This window comes from Stegostoma tigrinum, chromosome 37 (genome assembly GCF_030684315.1).
Source record: "Stegostoma tigrinum isolate sSteTig4 chromosome 37, sSteTig4.hap1, whole genome shotgun sequence".
Classification (NCBI taxonomy): domain Eukaryota; kingdom Metazoa; phylum Chordata; class Chondrichthyes; order Orectolobiformes; family Stegostomatidae; genus Stegostoma; species Stegostoma tigrinum.
This window is the reverse complement of record NC_081390.1, coordinates 2,537,623-2,556,764: the sequence shown is the minus strand read 5'-3', so window position 1 is coordinate 2,556,764 and position 19,142 is coordinate 2,537,623. Positions and strand designations below refer to the sequence as shown.

Genomic DNA, 19,142 nt, shown 5'->3' with positions numbered 1-19,142 from the left:
TGGGCTGACCTATCCCCTCCCTAACTCCCCACCTATACTTACCTTTACTGGCTCCATCCCCGCCTCTTTGACCGGTCTGTCTCCTCTCCACTTATCTTCTCCTCTAGCCATCTTCTATCTGCCTCCCCCTCTCTTCCTATTTATTTCAGAACCTCCTCCCCCGCCCCCCATTTCTGAAGAAGGGTCTAGGCCCGAAACATCAGCTTTCCTGCTCTTACTATGCTGCTTGGCCTGATTGTGAACGTGATTGGTTCAGATTAAGGATATAAGAATCTCCCCTCCAGCTAGTAGAAATGCTGCTGGAGTGAGTACTCTGCGGTGTTGTTTCATTTGTGGAACTTTAGTTTCAATCTAGACTAGAAGTCCATGGCTAAAGAATGAACATTTGTCTGGGGGCTTGTGTGTTGCTGTGGTGGTTCCCTGTCTGGGTCAGAAGGTCTGGGTTCAAGAAGTGTGTCAAGGTATCTGAGCAGGTAGATTAGAAACAAAATCTCCAATGCCAAAATCTCCCCTGTCCCCATAGACATCCTCATGCTTTGGTATAGAGCTCTGAATTGATTAGCCAGTATTATTTAAACAAGAGGAATGACTTATGACAATTGAATGCAGCCAACAGGAAAACAGTCCTAAGCGGTCTACCTCAGCGCAATTATTTGTATTCACTCATGGCATGTGGGTATTGCTGGCTAAGTCATGTAATTTATCCCTTAGCTGCCCTTAATGGCTTGCTCAGCTGTTTAGAGGGCAGTTAAGAGAATACCACATTACTGTAGGTCAGACCAGCAATTTCATTCCTGAAGTAATCCAGATGGGTCTTTACAACAATTGACTGCAGTCATCATTAGATTTTTAATTTCAGAGTATTTTTTTGAATTCAAATTCTATCATCTGACATAGTTGAACCCAGAACATTAATGTGTCGGAACTGGTTTGCAAACAAAATGTCCTCGATAACAATCACCCCATCCCATCGGACTAAGCAACATAGTAAGTAAGATCCTGGGACCCCGGAATATTTTCTTGAATTTCTGTAATACCTGTCAAGTGACAATGTCATGAGGCCATTACCTCCCCAAAATGAAGAGCATTTGAAGATGGGCAACAGTCTGATCCCTCGTCTCGTCCTACGATTCAGCCTCAGACTGAGCAAATAAGTCATAACGGCAGCCACAACCTAATGCCCTAAAACAAGTTTCAAACACCTTAGAAACAGCACTCCACAGTCAGCCAGCAGCTCTCCTCCCACTGCTTCAGTCAGACATTCTTCAGTAATAGGAAAACTAGCAAGATCCGGCTTTAGTTTGTTTATGAGTTTAGCAGAAGGGCCAAGATAATAGTGGAGCATGTACGGTTTATGACCGAGTAGAAGCCAAGCTCAGGTTTCACAGTCAGAAATACTCATAGACAAACACTGACTTGACATCGGCCACTCTAACTTGGCAGTCATCCTTTGTCACCAATCCAGGACATTGCCAAAACGCTGAAGACATTCGGTTCAGTGGTCATTGGTTTCCCATGCAAGATTCCCAATATAGAACAATGCAATTGGAAAGGAAAAGGATGCAGCCAGCTGCTAGCAGGATTCTGGCTGAATTCTTATCCTGCTGTTCTGTGTCACAATCTGTGCTTGTGTCAGTCAGCCATGACAAAGAGTTCACAATTAAAGCACACTCCACCTTCATGACCACACTGTGATCAGAGTTTCCCAGTGTTAAAGCAGACAAAGAAAGGGTAGACTTTCCTCCATTCACAAATTATCCTTTTAAAGTTGGTCCCACTAAAACACATTGCCCCTTGTTCAGCTCACCAGCTCTTGGCTCACCATCAGCAGGTGCTGGATACAAACAATGCCTTGCTTCATAACTAGTACACAGAAGATCTAGAGGTCAAGGTTCTTGTAACTGACTTCAACTTGAAGTTAATTAGCAGATGCTCTCAGTGAGGAGTAAAACAATGCTAGAGGAAATGATGTCCATCTAACACAATGCTTTTAAAACCAGTGCAAATTATTATTGTTGCACTGAATGCAACTTGCGCTTAAATTTCTGCAAATCTTTGCAGCACACACGCCAATAAAGCAAATTGCACCCCCCGCCCCCGCCAAAAAGAAACTGCAGAATTGAGTATTCAAGTCAGTATCAAGCCGGTGCTGTACCTGGCCTGGGGTTGTTATAGATCACTGAACAACACTGGAACAGGCCCTTCAGCACACCATGACTGCTGACCATGATACCATCCTAAATTAATGCCATATGCCAGTACATGGTCCCTATTCCTCTATTCCCTGCATGTTCAGGTGTCCAAGTGCCTCTTAAACATTGCTAATGTATCTGCTTTTACCACCTCCCCTGGAAGCATGACCCAGGCACCTACCACATTGTCAAAAAGAAACTCACCTCACATATCTCATTTCAACTTTAGAGTGTAACTTCACCATAAATCTCTTCCACCTAGTATTTGACATTTCCATCCTGGGAAAAAGATGCCAACTATCCAACGTATCCATGCCTCTCATCATTTTATAAACTTCTATCAGGTTGCCCCTCAGCCTCCAATACTAGTGAAAACAATTCAAGTTTGTCCAACTTCTCCCTATAGCTAACAGACTCCAATTCAGGCAATAGCCTGTTAAGCTCTTTTGCACCCTCTCCAAACCCTCCACATCCTTCCTATTGTGTGGTGACCAGAACTGCACATTGTACTCCAAAATGTGGCCTAACTGAAGTTTTCTACAGCTACAACATAGCATGCCAACTTTAATACTCAGTGCTCCAACCAACGAAAGTAAGAATGTTATATGATTTCTTTACCACCTTAGCCACTTTCGGGGGCTATAGACTGGCACCCCAAGATATAATAATGATCTTAATGATCCTTCCATTTACTTTCCTCTTGCATTTGACTGCCCAAAATACATCAGCTCACACTTGTCTGGGTTAAACTCCACCTGCCATTTCTCTGCCTAACTTTTCAAATAATCTATATCCTGCTGACAACCTTCCTCACTATTTCTAACTCCACCAATTTTTGTGTCATTTGCAAACTTGCTAATCCGGCCACCTATATTTTCATCCAAATCATTTATGTATATATCTAAAGCAAAAAACCAGGTCCTGACACAGATCCTTCTGGATTACCACTGGTCACACACCTGCAGTCAGAAAAATACCCTTCCCCAATTACCCTCGATCTGAATTTAAAGTTAGTTACAAGACAGTCTTTGCAGAAATTTGGAAACTGACTGCTTTGACTGCATTTCCATTGTAACACAAATCAAGCAATCTTACGCTAACGATGGCCTCAATTTACAGGAGATGGCGATATTTACAATAGACAGAGCTTTATTTTTCTTTTCCAAGTTGCAGCACTATTGCTCTTATGAAATCAAAACATTTCTAGCATTGTGTAGCTCACAGGGAAGATCTTGGAACAGGTGGTGCTTGGAAACATGTCTCAATTATGCAAGATATTGAAACGTTTCAGAGAACAGCGTAAACAATGCTCAGCGGGTGATTGGTGAAGAAGGGGCAAATTGAAGAACTGGCCAAAATCAGAGAGTGTGATGCAATGGCATTTTGCCTCCTGAAAGCAAAACTACAATGTCTTGATCAGGTACCACATAGAGCGAATCAATAGGTGAAATATAAACAAAGTGCTGGAGAAACTCAGCAGGCCAGACATCATCCCTTTTCTTAAATAGCCTACAGAAACTCTTATAATCCATTTTTACATTCAAAGCTGAATGGGAACAGTGCAGGGGAGCTTTACTCTGTATCTAACCCTATACTGTACCTGTCTTGGGAGTCTTTATTGGAAACAGTAGAGAATTCTTATTCTGTATCTGTATGTGTTGCACCTGTCATGGAGTGTTTTGATGGGGGCAGCGTAAATATAAGAGGAGCTTTATATTATCTGAGTACGCCATGTCAGGCACTGCTAACATGTAGTTGGGTAATACTTGGAGAATACTTGTTAAAGTGTATTGAAAAATCTCTTGGCTCAAGGCAATCCCAAATAGTGGTCTGTTGAAGCACTCACCCCTCTGTGGAGTTACAAGCGTCAGGAGCAATCGGGATTGCTCATCTATTGGCACATGCCAGAACCCACTGTCGGCCTGAAGTTTGGTGAAAACTCTACTTTTAGATCGTTTGGTTGCTCTCTTCTGTTGTAGGCACGGGGTGAATTTCCCACACCACTGCATTGCTGAGTTGTGTATGGCCAACATATTTTGGATGGAACCACTGTATTTGAGACAGTAACCATGGCCGAACAGATGATTTCATCACTGAAGGAAGTGATACCCATTCAGTCATTGCCTCAAATTGCTTTTTTCATAAGCATAGCGGAATCTTCCTAGGGATACAGAGGGATAATAGTTTAACACTTTCTTTAATATGATGCTGTATTCAGTATTGAGTCTCCTTAACCCTGAATTGCTGACAAGATTAATCTTCTCAACAAGCTTTTACACTACAACAGTCAAATGTCTCTGATCTTACGCAGAAATTTGAGGACAAAATGCACATTTTACCTCAAGAGAGTAAGTTCTTGATTGTGAAATATATTTTCTACTCTCTTACAGTCTATATGTTGCAATGTCTCTTGAAAAACATGTCATTAATCTTGAGAGCCAGATTTCCTGGGCTGTGTAGTATCACTGCTGCAGGCTGCAATCGCCCATGATATAAAGATCTTTCACATGACAACACATCCTTATCAAGCTTAAAATACATTAGATGCCTGTCGACAAAATTGCTGTTTGTCAAAAGGATTTGGTTGGATCACTCATTCTCCCTTGGAATGCATTGGGTATAAAGACCGCTTCACAGGACACCTACATTCTTTACGCAAAAGAAGACCCTGAGCTTCCAGTTGCCGGCCACTTTAACACACCATCCTGGCCTACATCTGTCTCAGGCTTGCTGCAGGGTTTAAGGCAAAGCTCAGCATGAGCTGGAAGAACAACACCTCATTTTCCACTTGAGGACCCTGCAGCCCCCCAGATTCAATATTGAGTTCAATAATTTTAGGGCCTGAACTCTCCCATGTCCTGGACCCCAACTCCACTCCACTCACTAGGTCTTGTTCTCAAACAGTGGCAAACAATAGGTGGTGTGTAATGGCAGACTATCAGTCACCAATAGCAACTATACATTCCCCTAGCCAGATCGTTTTCCACTCCTTTGTCTGTCTGACTGCTTTTCTCCCATGGCTGTAAATTGGGAGAGGGGAGTCCTTGTGCACCAGGTGGTAAAGAAGGTAATGGTACGTTGGCCTTCATTGAGAGAGGTTGAGTACAGAAGCAGGGATGTGTTATTGCAGTTTTGCAGGGCCCATCGAGAATATTTTTTTTTCCTTTATTTGTTCACAGGACGGAGGGCATCGCTGGCTAGGCCAGCATTTATTGCCCCATCGCTAGTTACCCAGAGGGAAGTTAAGAGTCAACCACATTGCTGTAGGTCTGGAATCATATGCAGGCCAGACCAGGCAAGGATGGCAGTTTCCTTTCCTAAAGGACATTAGCGAACCAGATGGAGTTTTTCTGACAATCGGCAATGGACAATGGATTAGGGGCCATCACTAGATTCTTAATTCCAGATACTTTTATTGTATTCAAATTCCACCATATGCCATGGCGGGATTCGAACTCAGGTCTCCAGAACATTGTGGTCTCTGATTAATAGTCCAGTGATAATACCACTAGGCCACTGTTTCACCCTCTAATGTGCAGTTTTGGCTCCTTTTCTGAGAAAGGATTCTCTTGCTCAAGAGGGAGTGCAGCAAAGGTTTACTAGGCTGATTCCAGGGATGGTAGGTCTGACGCATGAGGAGAGATTGACTAGATTAGGAAAATTTTCACTGGAGATCAGACAAAAAGAGGAGAGTCTCATAGAGACTTGTAAAATTCTAACAAGACTAGGCAGGGTAGATGCAGGGACGATAATCAGCCATGATCGTGAAGAATGGCAGAACAGGCTCAAAGGACTGAATAGCCTCCTCCTGCTCCAATCTTCCAAGTTTCTCCCTCCCAGGGCTACATCCCCATCTATCGCTTATTCCTTACTCCCTCTCACCACCCTATCTTCTGCATATAAACCAACATTTCCCTAGCTTTCATCAGTTCTGAGGAACGGTCACCGGACCCAAAATATTAACTCTGATTTCTCTCCAGAGATTACCAGACCTGCTCAGTTTTACCAGCAACTTCTGCTTTTGTTTCTGAATACATTGGATATGTCTTGTTTTGCAAATTCCTCTACTCAATAACATCTTTTTGACTTCCTGCTGCTTCCTCATTGTGCCCTACATCTGCACATCTTCTGGAAATGTCCTATTGTTTCACAGCTAAGGCATCCTGGGCACTGACATGAGGTTTCATTGATCTACAGCACTGACACTGACTTTTAGTATCTGGCCTCTGGCCTACTCTTTGTACCAGTTTCTTTCATGCTTCTTTAGTATTTTTTATACATTAAAAACTGAAAATCAATTCTACAGATCTCCTGTGATGAGGTTACTCTTGGTCTCTTAGGATTTTCTGTGTCTCTTTCTACTACTCTTTATTCATAGAGCATTGACATCGTACAGTGTGGAACAGGCCCTTTGGCCAAACAAGTCCACACCAACCCTCAGAGCATCCCACCCAGGCCCATTCCCCTTTAACCCACCTAATCTACACATTACTGAACACTGTGCGCAATTTAGCATGGCCAATCCACCTAGCCCACACATCTTTGGACTGTGGGAGGAAACCGGAGCACCCAGAGGAAACCCACGCAAACACGGGGAGAATGTGCAAATTCCACCCAAGGCTAGAATCGAACCCAGGTGCCTACCACTGTGAGGCAGCAGTCCTAACCACTGAGCCACCCTGCTGCCCTCATGTTTGCCAAGGCAAAATCTTTATTGGATTGTAACAAAGATTCATCAGCAATTTCAACAACAATTCTGTCTTTTATCAATTTCAAAGCTCCATAGCCACGTTTTTCTACTCATCTGCAGAGATCATTAATGAAATTACCTGTAGATTTCACTGGGCACTGAACCCTGCTGTTAAATCTTGTTCTTTTCCTCACAAAACCATGATGACTATTCCTAATCATTCCCTGCCTGAATGAATGTAAATCCTATCTTTCAAAAACTCATCTCCAACTTACCCTCCAATGATGTTTGGCTCACAGGTCTATAGTTCCTAGGCTTCTTCTTCCAGCCATTCTTAAATAATGGCACAACATTAGTCACCCTCCAGGGTCTATGCTTAGCCTAGTGTGGTAACAGGAAGGCCACTTGGTGGTCTAATAAGAAGAGGCTCTTATCTCAACCAAGTCATTTTGATTCCATGGTAGCAATCAGGCCACAAGTCGCATTACTACGATAGACAATATTACTAAGAGTACTGACGGGACAGTTGGGATCTGAAGTACATCCCTTGAGATCCTAAAATATTTTACCTTTCCCCATCCAAATGCCAATGACAATGACACCACACATGTGGACCATGAAGCACTCATCAACATTAGCCTTTTTTGAAATATTCTCATATACACATCACTTCAATTTATTGAGCCTCACCTGTCCTAGCAGTGTTTGATGGGGACAGTGTAGAAGCAGCTTCAGTGTGCCTAACCCCCTTGCATCCCTGTCCTGGAACTGTTTAATGGCAACAGTGTCAAGAAAGCTCTACTCTATAGCTACCTAATGATGGTAATATAGAGTGAGCTTTATGTTCAGTTTAAAAGAGGCAACTTACCCTGGATCTAACACCATGCTTGTACCTGGCCTGGGAGTGTTTGATGGATCAGTTTTGAGGAATCTTTAAGTTTCAGAGAGCAGAGGGAGTTTTATTCTGTGTCTAACCCCATGCTGTACCTATCCTGAGAGTGATTATGGCGATAGATGTAAAGGAGTTTAAATTTTAGGTTAAAGTTAGGTTACTCATTATCAAACTCTGCACCAGACCAGTCGAATATTTGATTAGGACAGGGTGGAGGGGGCCTTACTTTCAATTTAAAAGAGCAGAAAAAGCTTTACACCGTACCTAACCCCCTAATATCCCTGTTCTGGAAGTGTTTAGTGGTGACACTGTCAAGAAAGCTTTAGTCTGTAAGTAAATCTGAAGTCTCCCTGTCCTGAGAGTGTTTGATGGGAACAATGTAGGGAAAGCTTTACATTGAGTTTAAAGGAGTAGAGAGAGTTTTATGCCAATCCCTGGGAATGTTAGGCAGCCGAGGGCTAGATATCCCTTCTCAAATCAAAATCAAACTTTCCCACATTCTATTTGCACAAGCTCCTGTTATAGAGTCATAGAGTTATTCTATTACTCATCACTTATGGGCCTGCTGACTTAACAATGGGCAAGCAGTCAGACACCTCATTTTTAGGATCATCATCCTTAATTGCAAATCATACTACTATTTTCCCCAAAGTCCTTTGCTCTCTCCAGTCCCATAGCTCTCCGTCATCTCTGCACCCCTTCAATTAACAGCCTCAGGCTTATCCTAGATTGTAACCATTCCACCATTAGTGGCAGTACCTTCAAAGTTGGCAAGAGCTTGGAACTCCCTCCCTAAACCTCTCCAATTCTCTAGCTCTCTCTCCTCCTTTCAGACACTTGCTCCAACCCACCTTTCGCTTAGGATTGGTTTGGTGTGATTTATTTCAGATTATTGTGACTTTGTTGGCTTATTTTATTACACTGAAGCTGCTGACACAAGAAATAAAGTGATAAACTTTGGTTAATCAACAATGTTCTTGTTTTTGCTTTTTTCTAGCACCAGGTGCAAGTTACCATTGTGCAGCATCACAAGGTCAAATTGCATTATTTAGTTTGGATTCAAAAGCAATGAAAAAGAGATAGGATTAAAATTTGAATACCAGGCAGATATAATAGTAAGACTCATAGTATGGAGCCATGATTATTCAAACTTCCAGTAGTCTATTTAACGACAGCATTTCCTGCCCCTTCAGTTCTACAAAGCACTGAAATCAGAGGTGACACACCCAATCACTTTAATCACTTCTGTTAAATATAAATCTCCCTGAACTAAAACTCCTGGCTGGATTTTCACCACAAACAGCATAAAACAGGAGTTGTGGTGGAAAACTGATTTTCCCAGGAGCAATTGATTCTCACTTCGTATGGAGGTATTTTCCATCCAACTGGAGCCAATGAGGATACTTGGCTCAAAGCATCAACTTTTTCTCTGACAGGTGCTGCTGGACAGGCTGAGTTTCTCCAACAGTTTCCGTTTTTGTTTGTTCTAGTGTGGACAGGTATTGGAGGAATCAGATGAAGGGTAGGACTCATATGGTTCTGTTAAGGGAGCTTCATGGAGGCTGTTGTTCATCCTGAGGGAGGGGTCTATGTCTGAGCAGCACGGTGACTCAGTGGTTAGCAATGCTGCCTCACAGGGCCAGGAACCCAGGTTCAAATACATCCTCGAGTGACTGTCTGTGTACAGTTTGCACAGTTTCCTCTGTATACTCCAGTTTCCTCCCACAATCCAAAGATGTGCAGGCTAGGTGGATTGGCCATGCTAAATTGCCCATAGTGTTCAGGGGTGAGCAGGGCAGGTGGGTTAGCCACGATAGGATAGGAAACCGGGTCTGAAAGGGACGCTCATCGGACGGTCCGTGTGAACGTGTTGGGCTGAATGGCCTGTTTACACACTTCTTATGTGGCAAATTCTTTCCCTGCTCCAGCGGGAAGGGGGATGTCACAAGGGGATCACCAGACCTAGCATCCAGTGGAGCAAAGAACCCTGCTTTATCAATACCAACCTGGACTTAATGCTGGAGGCCATGAGGGAAAGGTGGGAGGGCCTCTTCCCAGACACTAACAGGAGGCGGCCACCTCATGGTGCATTAGGGATATCTCTCCGTTTGGTACCATCTGCCTCCAGCTCCAAATTCCTCTTTTTCAATACTTTCTTCTGTTCCCTTGATGTGTGCTGCTCCCTTTCAGGGCCTCATGATCCTCAAGGTGCAGAGCTGTCGGAGGGCCTTATTAGTGAGAATATAGCAGGCACCACAATGACAGAAATCCTTGCAGGAGAATATTGCTGGACACTACCCGAGACTAGTCCAGCCACTGGAATCACACCTGTACAAGCCTAATGTCCTATGCAATGATGGTCTTACAGAGCAGTTGGCATGGTTTCTATCTCCTATCTGACTATTACAGGAACCCCAGTCGTTGCTTCAATGGACAGTCCCGGTCCCCCAGGATCCACCCACACACTTGAGGTTTCAGTGAAGATCAAAAGTGGCATCCATTGGCAGAAGCTGCCAGGAAGGTGGGCACACATGGTGGCAGCTCTCAGATCAGTTGGGTGTTAAGGGAGACCATTGTTGATCAATCCCAGTGGATGGCCAATGATGCCTTTCATCTGAGAGACTCCAGCTGAGGCAGGGAAACCCAGTGCCCCAACCAGTCAGTAATGCCCTCTCAGCCCTGAAACTCATGTATTGTTTAGCCTCGGGCATCTGATGCTTGAACAAGAGTGGCGAGTAGCTGCCTGTGATATCGTGATGGAGGCTGTGTGAGGATCCTGTGATGAAGCAACTCACGGCCTCAGTTATGTGTATGGGTATCAGCAGCATCATTGTTCTCAATCTCTCCCGAGTAGCTTCACCTCTGCCTCTCACCTCACTGCTCTGTGTGATGCCATTTTCTCCTTCCACCTCCAATCCTCTGCCCTGATCTCATGATGCCCTTCCTGCGCAGGCTGCTGCTCCCTTATCTCCAAAAACCTCAATGCCTGAAGCTCAGGCACATTTTTCCAGCTGCACCTTTTAGGTGTTTGGCCAGAGTCAAAACAAGACATGCCTGCTCACACAGGCCTGATGCTGCTTGCCTTACTGACTCACACTTGTCTTGCCTTATGCCTGTTTCAGCTCATCTGAAGCACAGAGTTCCTGAAACAGGGCTCACAGTCTTAAGGATACGTTTAGGACTGAGATAAGGAAAAGTTTCTTCGACCCAGAAAGTGTCATAGCTATGCACAGCACAGAAACAGACCCTTCGGTCCAACTGGTCCGCAATAACCAGATATCCTAAACCAATCTAGTCCTATTTGCCAGCATTTGGCTCATATCCATCCATACCCTTCTTATTCATGTACCCATCCAGATGCCTTTTAAATGCTGTAATTGTACCTGTCTCCACCACCTCCTCTGGCAGCTCATTCCATACACGCACCACACTCTGCATGAAATTGTTGCCCCTTAGGTCCCTTTTAAATCTTTTCCCACTCACTTTAAAACTGATACCTTCTAGTTTTGGACTCCCCTAACCCGGAGAAAAGACCTTGTCTATTCACCCTATCCATGCCCCTCATGACTTTATAAAGTTTCTATAAAGGCCACCCCTCAGCCTCTGACCCTCCAGGGAAAATAGCCCCAGCCTATTCAGCCTCTCCCTATAGCTCAAAACCTTCAACCCCGGCAACATCTTTGTAAATCTTTTTTTTAATCCTTTCAAGTTTAACAGCATCTTTCTTGTAATGAACGCTGTATTCGAAAAGTGGCCTAACCAATGTCCTGTACAGCCGCAACATGACCTCCCAACTCCTACAATGGGTCAGCTCATGGGAACTCTTTGCCACAGAAAGCAGACAAGAATTCAAGTTCAATATTTTCAAGAAGGAATTAGATTTGGCTCTCAGGGCTAAAGGGGTCAAAGGGTACAGGGAGAAAGCAGGAACAGGGGACTGAGCTGAATGATCAACCACGATCGTATTGAACGGCAAAGCAGGCTCACCGGGCTGAATGGCCTACTTTTGCTTCTACTTTCTATATTTCTATGGATGCTGGCCAACTCTGCAATGTTTTATTGACAGTAGAAAGTCAGGCTTTTAACAAGCCCCTTAACTAGCTTAAAACGGAAATACTGTGTTTTGCGGGAGATCTAAAAATACCAACAGAAATTACTAGAGAACTTCAGCAGTGTCTGTGGAGACAGAAACTGAATTCACATTTCGAGTTCAACATGGCCCTCCATTGGAACTAGGATTCTGGCTTGCTGAGTTTCCACCTCATCACCGGCTCAACGGGCCTAAACTCTTACCCTCCACCTCTCACACAAAACATGTTGAACGTGGGGAGCAAAGGCAAAATGTTGTCACATCTGAATTTGATGCCCTCGTTTGGATCACCTGCCTCCATTCCGGCCCAACTGAACTCTGTTTGGCCATCCGCATATCCTGCCTGACCTGCTCCACTATGTCCAACACTTTTAACATCTACCTGAGAGAGGGGTCTCACCCAAAAACAAGAAAAAACCTCCAAACCAATACCAGTGGATCTCCTGTAACATTCTGTGGAACTTTCAGTCAGTCACTGGGACATTGTCTTGTGTCCACGAGCTGTCATGTTTGACCATAAGCAATTGCTTCACCACAATTATGAAGCTCGGTGGAGCTGAATCACAGTACAGATTTTTCAGGAAACAGAGTGAAAAAAAAATGCAAGTAATGGCCTGAAAGATTACCTCACCCAATGATCTCACCTACGCCCGTATTGTGTACCTTTCATGTGTAAACATTCATAGACATTCTGCACTTTGACCCTTTAACTTGCAGTTAAACAGTTTGGCTCTTGATTACCAGTGAATCTAAAATTACCAGTTACAAACAAGCAGCTAACAAGCTAGTTGGCTGGGGAAGCTCCCAATTAGCCAATCTGCAACCCTGCTTGGATGCAATCGAGCAACAAAGTTACTTACATTACATCTGACTGGGTTCCAGCTAAATAATGTGCTGTAGGCACAGGGATTGAGGGAATGTTCAAACATGACTGGATTCGACTGCAATCTGTCAGTGCTACAAGCTTTGTTGCGTCATCGCAGATTTTGATGTCCTACCTGCTGACAAAGTTCACATTTCTAATATTCAGTCACAAGGACTTATGGAAACAGAGCCATACAGCATGGAAACAGACTTTTTGGTCCAACTCATCCACAACAATCATATCGCAAACAGACCTCATCCCATTTGCCAGCATTGGACTCTTATCCTTTTCAACCCTTCCTATTCATGCACCCATTCAGGTGCCTCTTAAATGGTGTAATCGTACCAGCCTTCTCCACATCCTCTGACAGCTCATTCCTTATATACCACTCCCTGCACAAAAACATTGCCCCTTATGTCCCTTTTAAATCATTCCCCACTCACCTATGCCCTCTAGTTTTGAAATCCTCCACCCTAGGAAAAAGACCTTGGCTATTCCGCTGATCCACGGCCCTCAAGATTTTATAAATCTCTATAAAAAGGTGACCCCTCGGTCTCCAAGGAATATAGCTCCAGCCTATTCAATCTCTATCTATCGCTCAAGCCCTCCAACACCAGCAATATCCTTGTAAACCTTTTCTGTACCATCTCAAATTTAACAACATCCATCCTAATGAAGGGAGACCAGAACTGAATGCAATTTTCTAAAAATGACCTCACCAATGCCCTGTACAACCAAAACATGACATCATAACTCCTATACTCAATGCTCTGACCAATGAAGGCAAGCGTGCCAAACACCTCCTTCAGCACCCTGTCTGCCTGCAACTCCGCTTGTAAGAAACTATGCACCTGCAAATCTTGGACTCTTTTTTTCTGTAACATTCCTCAGAGTTCTATCCATATATCTTGATCTATACTGTATGCCTCACAGTCTATACCCTTTTTCAAGCCTACGCCAATTGTGCAACAGAAACACTTGGGTTTGTGTTTGTTGAACTTCAGAAAGATGATGAGTGCCATCTGAGGATTGAAAAGAAACACAGCTCTGCTTCAGTGAACATCATAGCCACCTCTGTGAGTAGACTGAGTTCAAGACTCACACTATGGAATGCTGGAGGTTCATTGACTTGTCAGACCATCCGATGCCTCAAATGTACGCAAATATAGTCTCACGTAAGTAAGAAATGCTTTGGGTTTGTTTGTTCTACATATGTAAAGACTGTACAGAATCAAACTGCTCTAGTGCCTATGTGTGCATGTAAAGAATTTATGAATAAAATATGTTTTTGAAATTAAACAAAATACCCCATTGCAGGCGTACCACACTGTTGAAGGTACTCCTGCTCTGATATGATGTCTTTCTCCTGTTAAACATTCCAAAGGCCAGTTTAAAGGAAATAAGGGAAGTTCTCACCAGAGTCTAAATTGATCTTTACCCTGCAATCGACCCAGGACATAGCAGTGGTCACTTATTGCATTGTTTCGTGTGAGGGATCACAATTATGACGAGAGACAGGAGAAAGGTTTTTTCACAAAAGAAAGTTAAATGACCTGATTAGAGGTTTTAAGATTATAAAAAAGATGCTAGATGGTAAATTACAGAAGATTGTTTCCAGCAGTTGGTAAAATTCAAGCACAAATCAATTTAAAAGAGAAGGTTTAAAAAGGTTACTCAATTGCAGAATTGCACTAAAATGTGCCTGGCAGTGAAGTTCACAAAACAGTCGCCAAAGTAGAATCACGGAATCATACAGGGCAGAACAAGTCATTTGGCCCATCAAGTCTGTACTGCCAAAGATATGTTAAGCCTCACTGTCCAGTATTAGGCCTATAGCCTTGAACATGGTGACCTCTTCACACTTTGTAAAAGGTTGAGAGTTTCCTGTCTCAACTACCCTCCCAGGCAGTGCACTCCAGGCCCCCACCACCCTTTCGGTGAAAACATTTTTCCTTAAGTCTCTGAACCTCTTGTCTTTCATCTTAAAATTATACCTCCTCGTTATTGACGTAAACTCTTTCAAAGTCTGATGGCCTCCTGAAAAAGAGGACAAAGGGGAGCAAGCAGCAAAGTGAGATTAAACTAAGACAGGAAAAGGCAGCTCATCACCAACTTCTCAAGAGTAACTAGGGACAGGCAATAATTATTGGCCCTGGGCACAATGCCCAGATTTTTCAAAAAACTTAAAAGAAATTTAATGCCATAGCATTGATGGAAATAGCATCTCTGTTCTGAGGTAAACATTCTAGTATTCACTTAGTGTGCCGCTTTCAGCTTCTCTGTACCCACTGCAACATGGGTGGGGTGCGTGTGTCCAAGTGCATAAGTGTGTGTATATAACTATATGCATATGAGAGAATGTATGTGAGTGTGAGTGCATGTATGTGAGTGAATGTGAGTGCATGAGTACACATGTGCATTTGTGATTATGTGTGAGAATCTGAGTGTGTGCACATGTGAGAGTGTGTATATACATCTGTGTACACACTGGGCTGCAATTCAGAAATCCTTGCTTTGTTTACCCAACATTTTAAACCTATACCCTTCTGATAAGGTTTCTTTTACAAACAGAAAAAGCTTCCCCCCTATCTATCCATCCAGCTTACTCACGATTTGGAAAATTCAGTCATCTTCTCTCCAAGGAGGACAGTCCCAACTTCCTCAACCTGTCCTCATCACTGAAGTTTCCCAAAGTGGGAACCATTCTAGTAAATGTCTTCAGCACTGTCTCCAAGATTAAAGCACAAGATGGGAGTTTGAAATTTGAGGCTTTTCCGAACTGAGAGTCAATACAAATCAGTGAACACATGGGCCCAGGATGAATGGGATGCAAGCGCGGCAGTGGAGTTTTACTTAAGTCCAAGTTTACGGAGAATAGAAAGTGGGAGTCTGGCCTGGACACTATTAGAATAAGTAATTCTGGAGTTAAAAAAAGGCCTGGATGAGGATATCAACAGCCAAGGATGTGAAGCAGGAGGAGAGGCAAGTGATTTTACTGAGGTAGAAGTAGGTGGCCTTAGTGAAAATTACCCAATGGTTATGAACCAAATGGGCATCCTACAGGACAATTCAGTAACATAGCTGTAAGTTCATCTTGGGGTCAAATATAACAGCAAGGTTGTGAACAGTCAGAGTCACTGTTGCCAGGGAGAGAGATGGAGTCAATGAGGCAAGGGAGCAGAGTCTGTGATGGGAATTGAAAGAGAATGCCTTCAGTCTTCTCAATATTCAACGGAAGAACATTCCTGCTCCTGCAGAACAGAATGTCAGATAAAGGGAGGTTCATGGAGATCAAAACCTCAGTGAAGTCAGTATAGCCTGGGCAACATTTCTGGCATCAGCCTTGAATAATTCCAGGTCATGTTCTTCACTGTTTCTACAGAGCACACTCTGTGCCTATTAGGTAAACTATCTACCTCATGTGACACACAGCAACGCTCTCACTGCTGAGATAGAAAGTTATCAGTTCAAAGTCCTTTCCACAAACTTGAAGAAAAATCCCCAGCTGACACTCCTGTGCATTGATGAGGGAATGCTGCACTGAAAGAGGTGCTGTCTTTCTGGTGAGATAGTAAACCAATGAAAGAACATTGACCTGAAACATTGACAGTGTTTCTCTCCCCATGGATACTTCCTGCTCTCGGTATACATTAGCTTCACTGTTAGGAAACTAAGAGTCTTCCTTCCCCAATCCTATGGTGCATGTAAAGGATGCCACTGCACTAGATGAAGCAGTGAGTCAATGGTTTTCTTTAGTGTTTCAACCAATAAGAACCTGATAAGTAATATTACTGTAAGAGATTAGATAGTCATTATTACGTTGTTAATTATGGAACCTTGCACAAAGCAATTGTCACATTCCCCACTTTGCAGCAGCAAGAATATATTTCAAAAGACTTCATTGTCTGGATGGTCCCCTAAGGTAACCCAGGGATCACAATCCAAACCTTTCTTTAAAACATCTGCATTTCATGTATGTCCAAACAAGTCATTGGACTTGAAACATTAACATTGTATTTCTTTCTCCTGAAGTACGGTATTTCTCCAGCACTTTGCTTGCATTTCTCAGCACAAATGCTTTTTCTTCAACTTTGCATGTCAGACACCAGCTGCGGTCGGGGATAAGCAAGCAAGTTAACCAGAGTCCTCAGGCAGTGCAGTGCGCTAATCCCTAACCACAAGCCAGCATGTCACCAGCATTCTTGTTTGATCTCTCATCCTACATTTGTTGGGAAACACCTAGTCTTTTACTCAGGATCAACCCTGGAGACCTACTTACACAACTATCATGGAACAAGACAGCACAGAGCACCGTCTGGCCCATCATTCTTCTGCTATCTCATTGGTACAGCCAATTAAGTAGGTCTTTCCCCTCACCCTGCATTGTTTCTGTCATTCATGAATGCAATTCCATTTTCAGAGAGTTCCGACTGTCTAAGATTGCCCCTTTGTAAATTATTCATGTTATTATTCAGAAGACAGTGTTATAGCAACTTGGGAGCCATAGGAATGGGAGTAAGAGTAGGCCATTCAGCCCTTTAGGTCTGCTGCACCACTCAATAGGATCGTGGTTGATCAGGTTGTGGTCCCACTGTTTTTTGTCTGAACCTGTGGAACCTTTGACTCCCTTGTCCAACAACAATCAAACTCAGACTTAAATAAATTGCAGTGGTGCACAGCCCATTGTTCCCTCGGGAAGAAAATTCCACAGACTAACAACCCCCTGAGAGCAAAGATTCTTCCATCTTTAAAAGGAAGGCCTGTTATTAAACCATATCACTGGTTTTAATCTCTCCCACAAAATGCAATATCCTCCCTACATTCACCTAATCAAGTCCCTGCAGAATCTTATCTGTTAATAAGTTAATAATTTACAAACATTAGGAAAATAAACATTTATAACTTTCCTCATCTCTTTCTGAGAGAATGGCCTATTTGCAATCTGTAAGAATACATCTTAAAATTGCAAAACCTTCTCAACTGGTGTTGGTAAATGATACCAACAATACTGGGGAGAAAATAAATTCACCTCAACATCAGAAGTTGATCAATGAGGACAGCCTGCTGTTTGCTCCAGCCCTCATTCCCCACAATTATGTCCTTGACCTGATTTTCACTTGAGTTAAAACTAAAGGGCAGCTCTGTTAGAGAGACAACCTTCAGCCCTGTTTTATGGGAGATGGGCAATAAATAAACCCACGCCCTGTGAACGAATGGGAAGGAAAAATCCACTTCTGCTCCACGCCATCACAAACACCCCCTCTCCCCAAAAATTATTCTCTCCTTGCAAACACTGGAATTCACCCACCAACCCAAACCTTTACCGATCACATACCATCCATGATCACCCTCTTGTCCTCAGCCAGACCCAGGTTAGAGGCAGTTTTACTGCCAGTCACACACAAGGCGGCAGGTAAAGCTACGATCAAGTATAATATGGCCAGAAAACTTCAACTTTGTTAGCTTTTAATTTTCCAATCTGGAATTTAGTAACAAAGTTTTAGCCCCATGCCCACACACACATGCGCACCCCTCCCCAAGGACAGGTCTAATTTCCACCGCCCCCCCCCCCCCCCCGACCCCTCACCCCCATCTGGGGGGTGAGCAGATCCCCTGTCAGTTTCCGAAACGAACAAGAATACAACAGTGAGACGGGACCGTGCAGTTCCTTACCCGAGAGATGGTCAGCGGCTGGTCAAAGTCTTTCCCTCCGACCAGCCTGAATCCCCAGGGCGCTGGTCCGATGAGATTGATCCGAAACTGGGACATGGTGGAGAATTCAAGGGGGGACGGGAAGGGAGTCGGGGCGAACCAGTAATTTCTGAGGGAAACTGGGGGAAAAATATAAGGTCAGGACCCCCGAGTGAGAGAGAGAGAGAAGCCGGCTGCTCGCTGCACAGGAATACAGCTTCTTCCTGCCGAGACTCGCCCTCAGTGTTCAGGATTAAACCTCACAACAGAAGTGGAGTCATTTCCGAGGTTTCTGTGTGTTTTATTGTGTGGCCAACACACGTCAGCCAATTCATCGTCCTCTCGCCTTGTATGGTGTTAGCAGCGTGGATCCTCCTCCCTTTCACACCCCACAGCCACCAGACACCCGTTTTTGAAAAAAACTTATCTCTTGTGTGTTTTCGTAGATGTAAAAATTTCCCATTTTGTTTCAAAACGCCTAGCCACATGAACGCAGCCTGTGTGAAACATTCAGGAAAAAATGCGAAAGAGCTGCAGATAGCTGGAAATCAGAAACAAATAAAAAAAAACATAATTTCTGGAAAAGTTCTGGGGAAGGGTCACTCGACCCCAAATGTCAACTCTGATTTCTCTCCATAGATTACTGCCGGGCCTGCTGAGCTTTTCCAACAATTTCTGCTTTTTTTATGAACATTCATTTGCATTCGGTGTTTGCATATTTC

General features: G+C 43.6%; 1 protein-coding gene across 2 annotated transcripts in view; it reads right to left on the bottom strand.

The window, feature by feature from the left end:
• Positions 1-18,741, bottom strand: part of pdlim1 (PDZ and LIM domain 1 (elfin)) — a 90,495-nt gene extending 71,754 nt beyond the window's left edge. The window contains exon 1 of one of the 2 annotated variants that reach the window (XM_048563729.2): positions 18,403-18,741. In XM_048563729.2, the coding sequence (XP_048419686.1) occupies positions 18,403-18,498 (96 nt within the window). In that variant the 5' untranslated portion in view covers positions 18,499-18,741. The remainder of the gene's footprint in view (positions 1-18,402) is intronic. The other variant, XM_048563730.1, reaches the window with a different exon arrangement.
• Between the last annotated feature and the right edge of the window lie 401 nt (positions 18,742-19,142).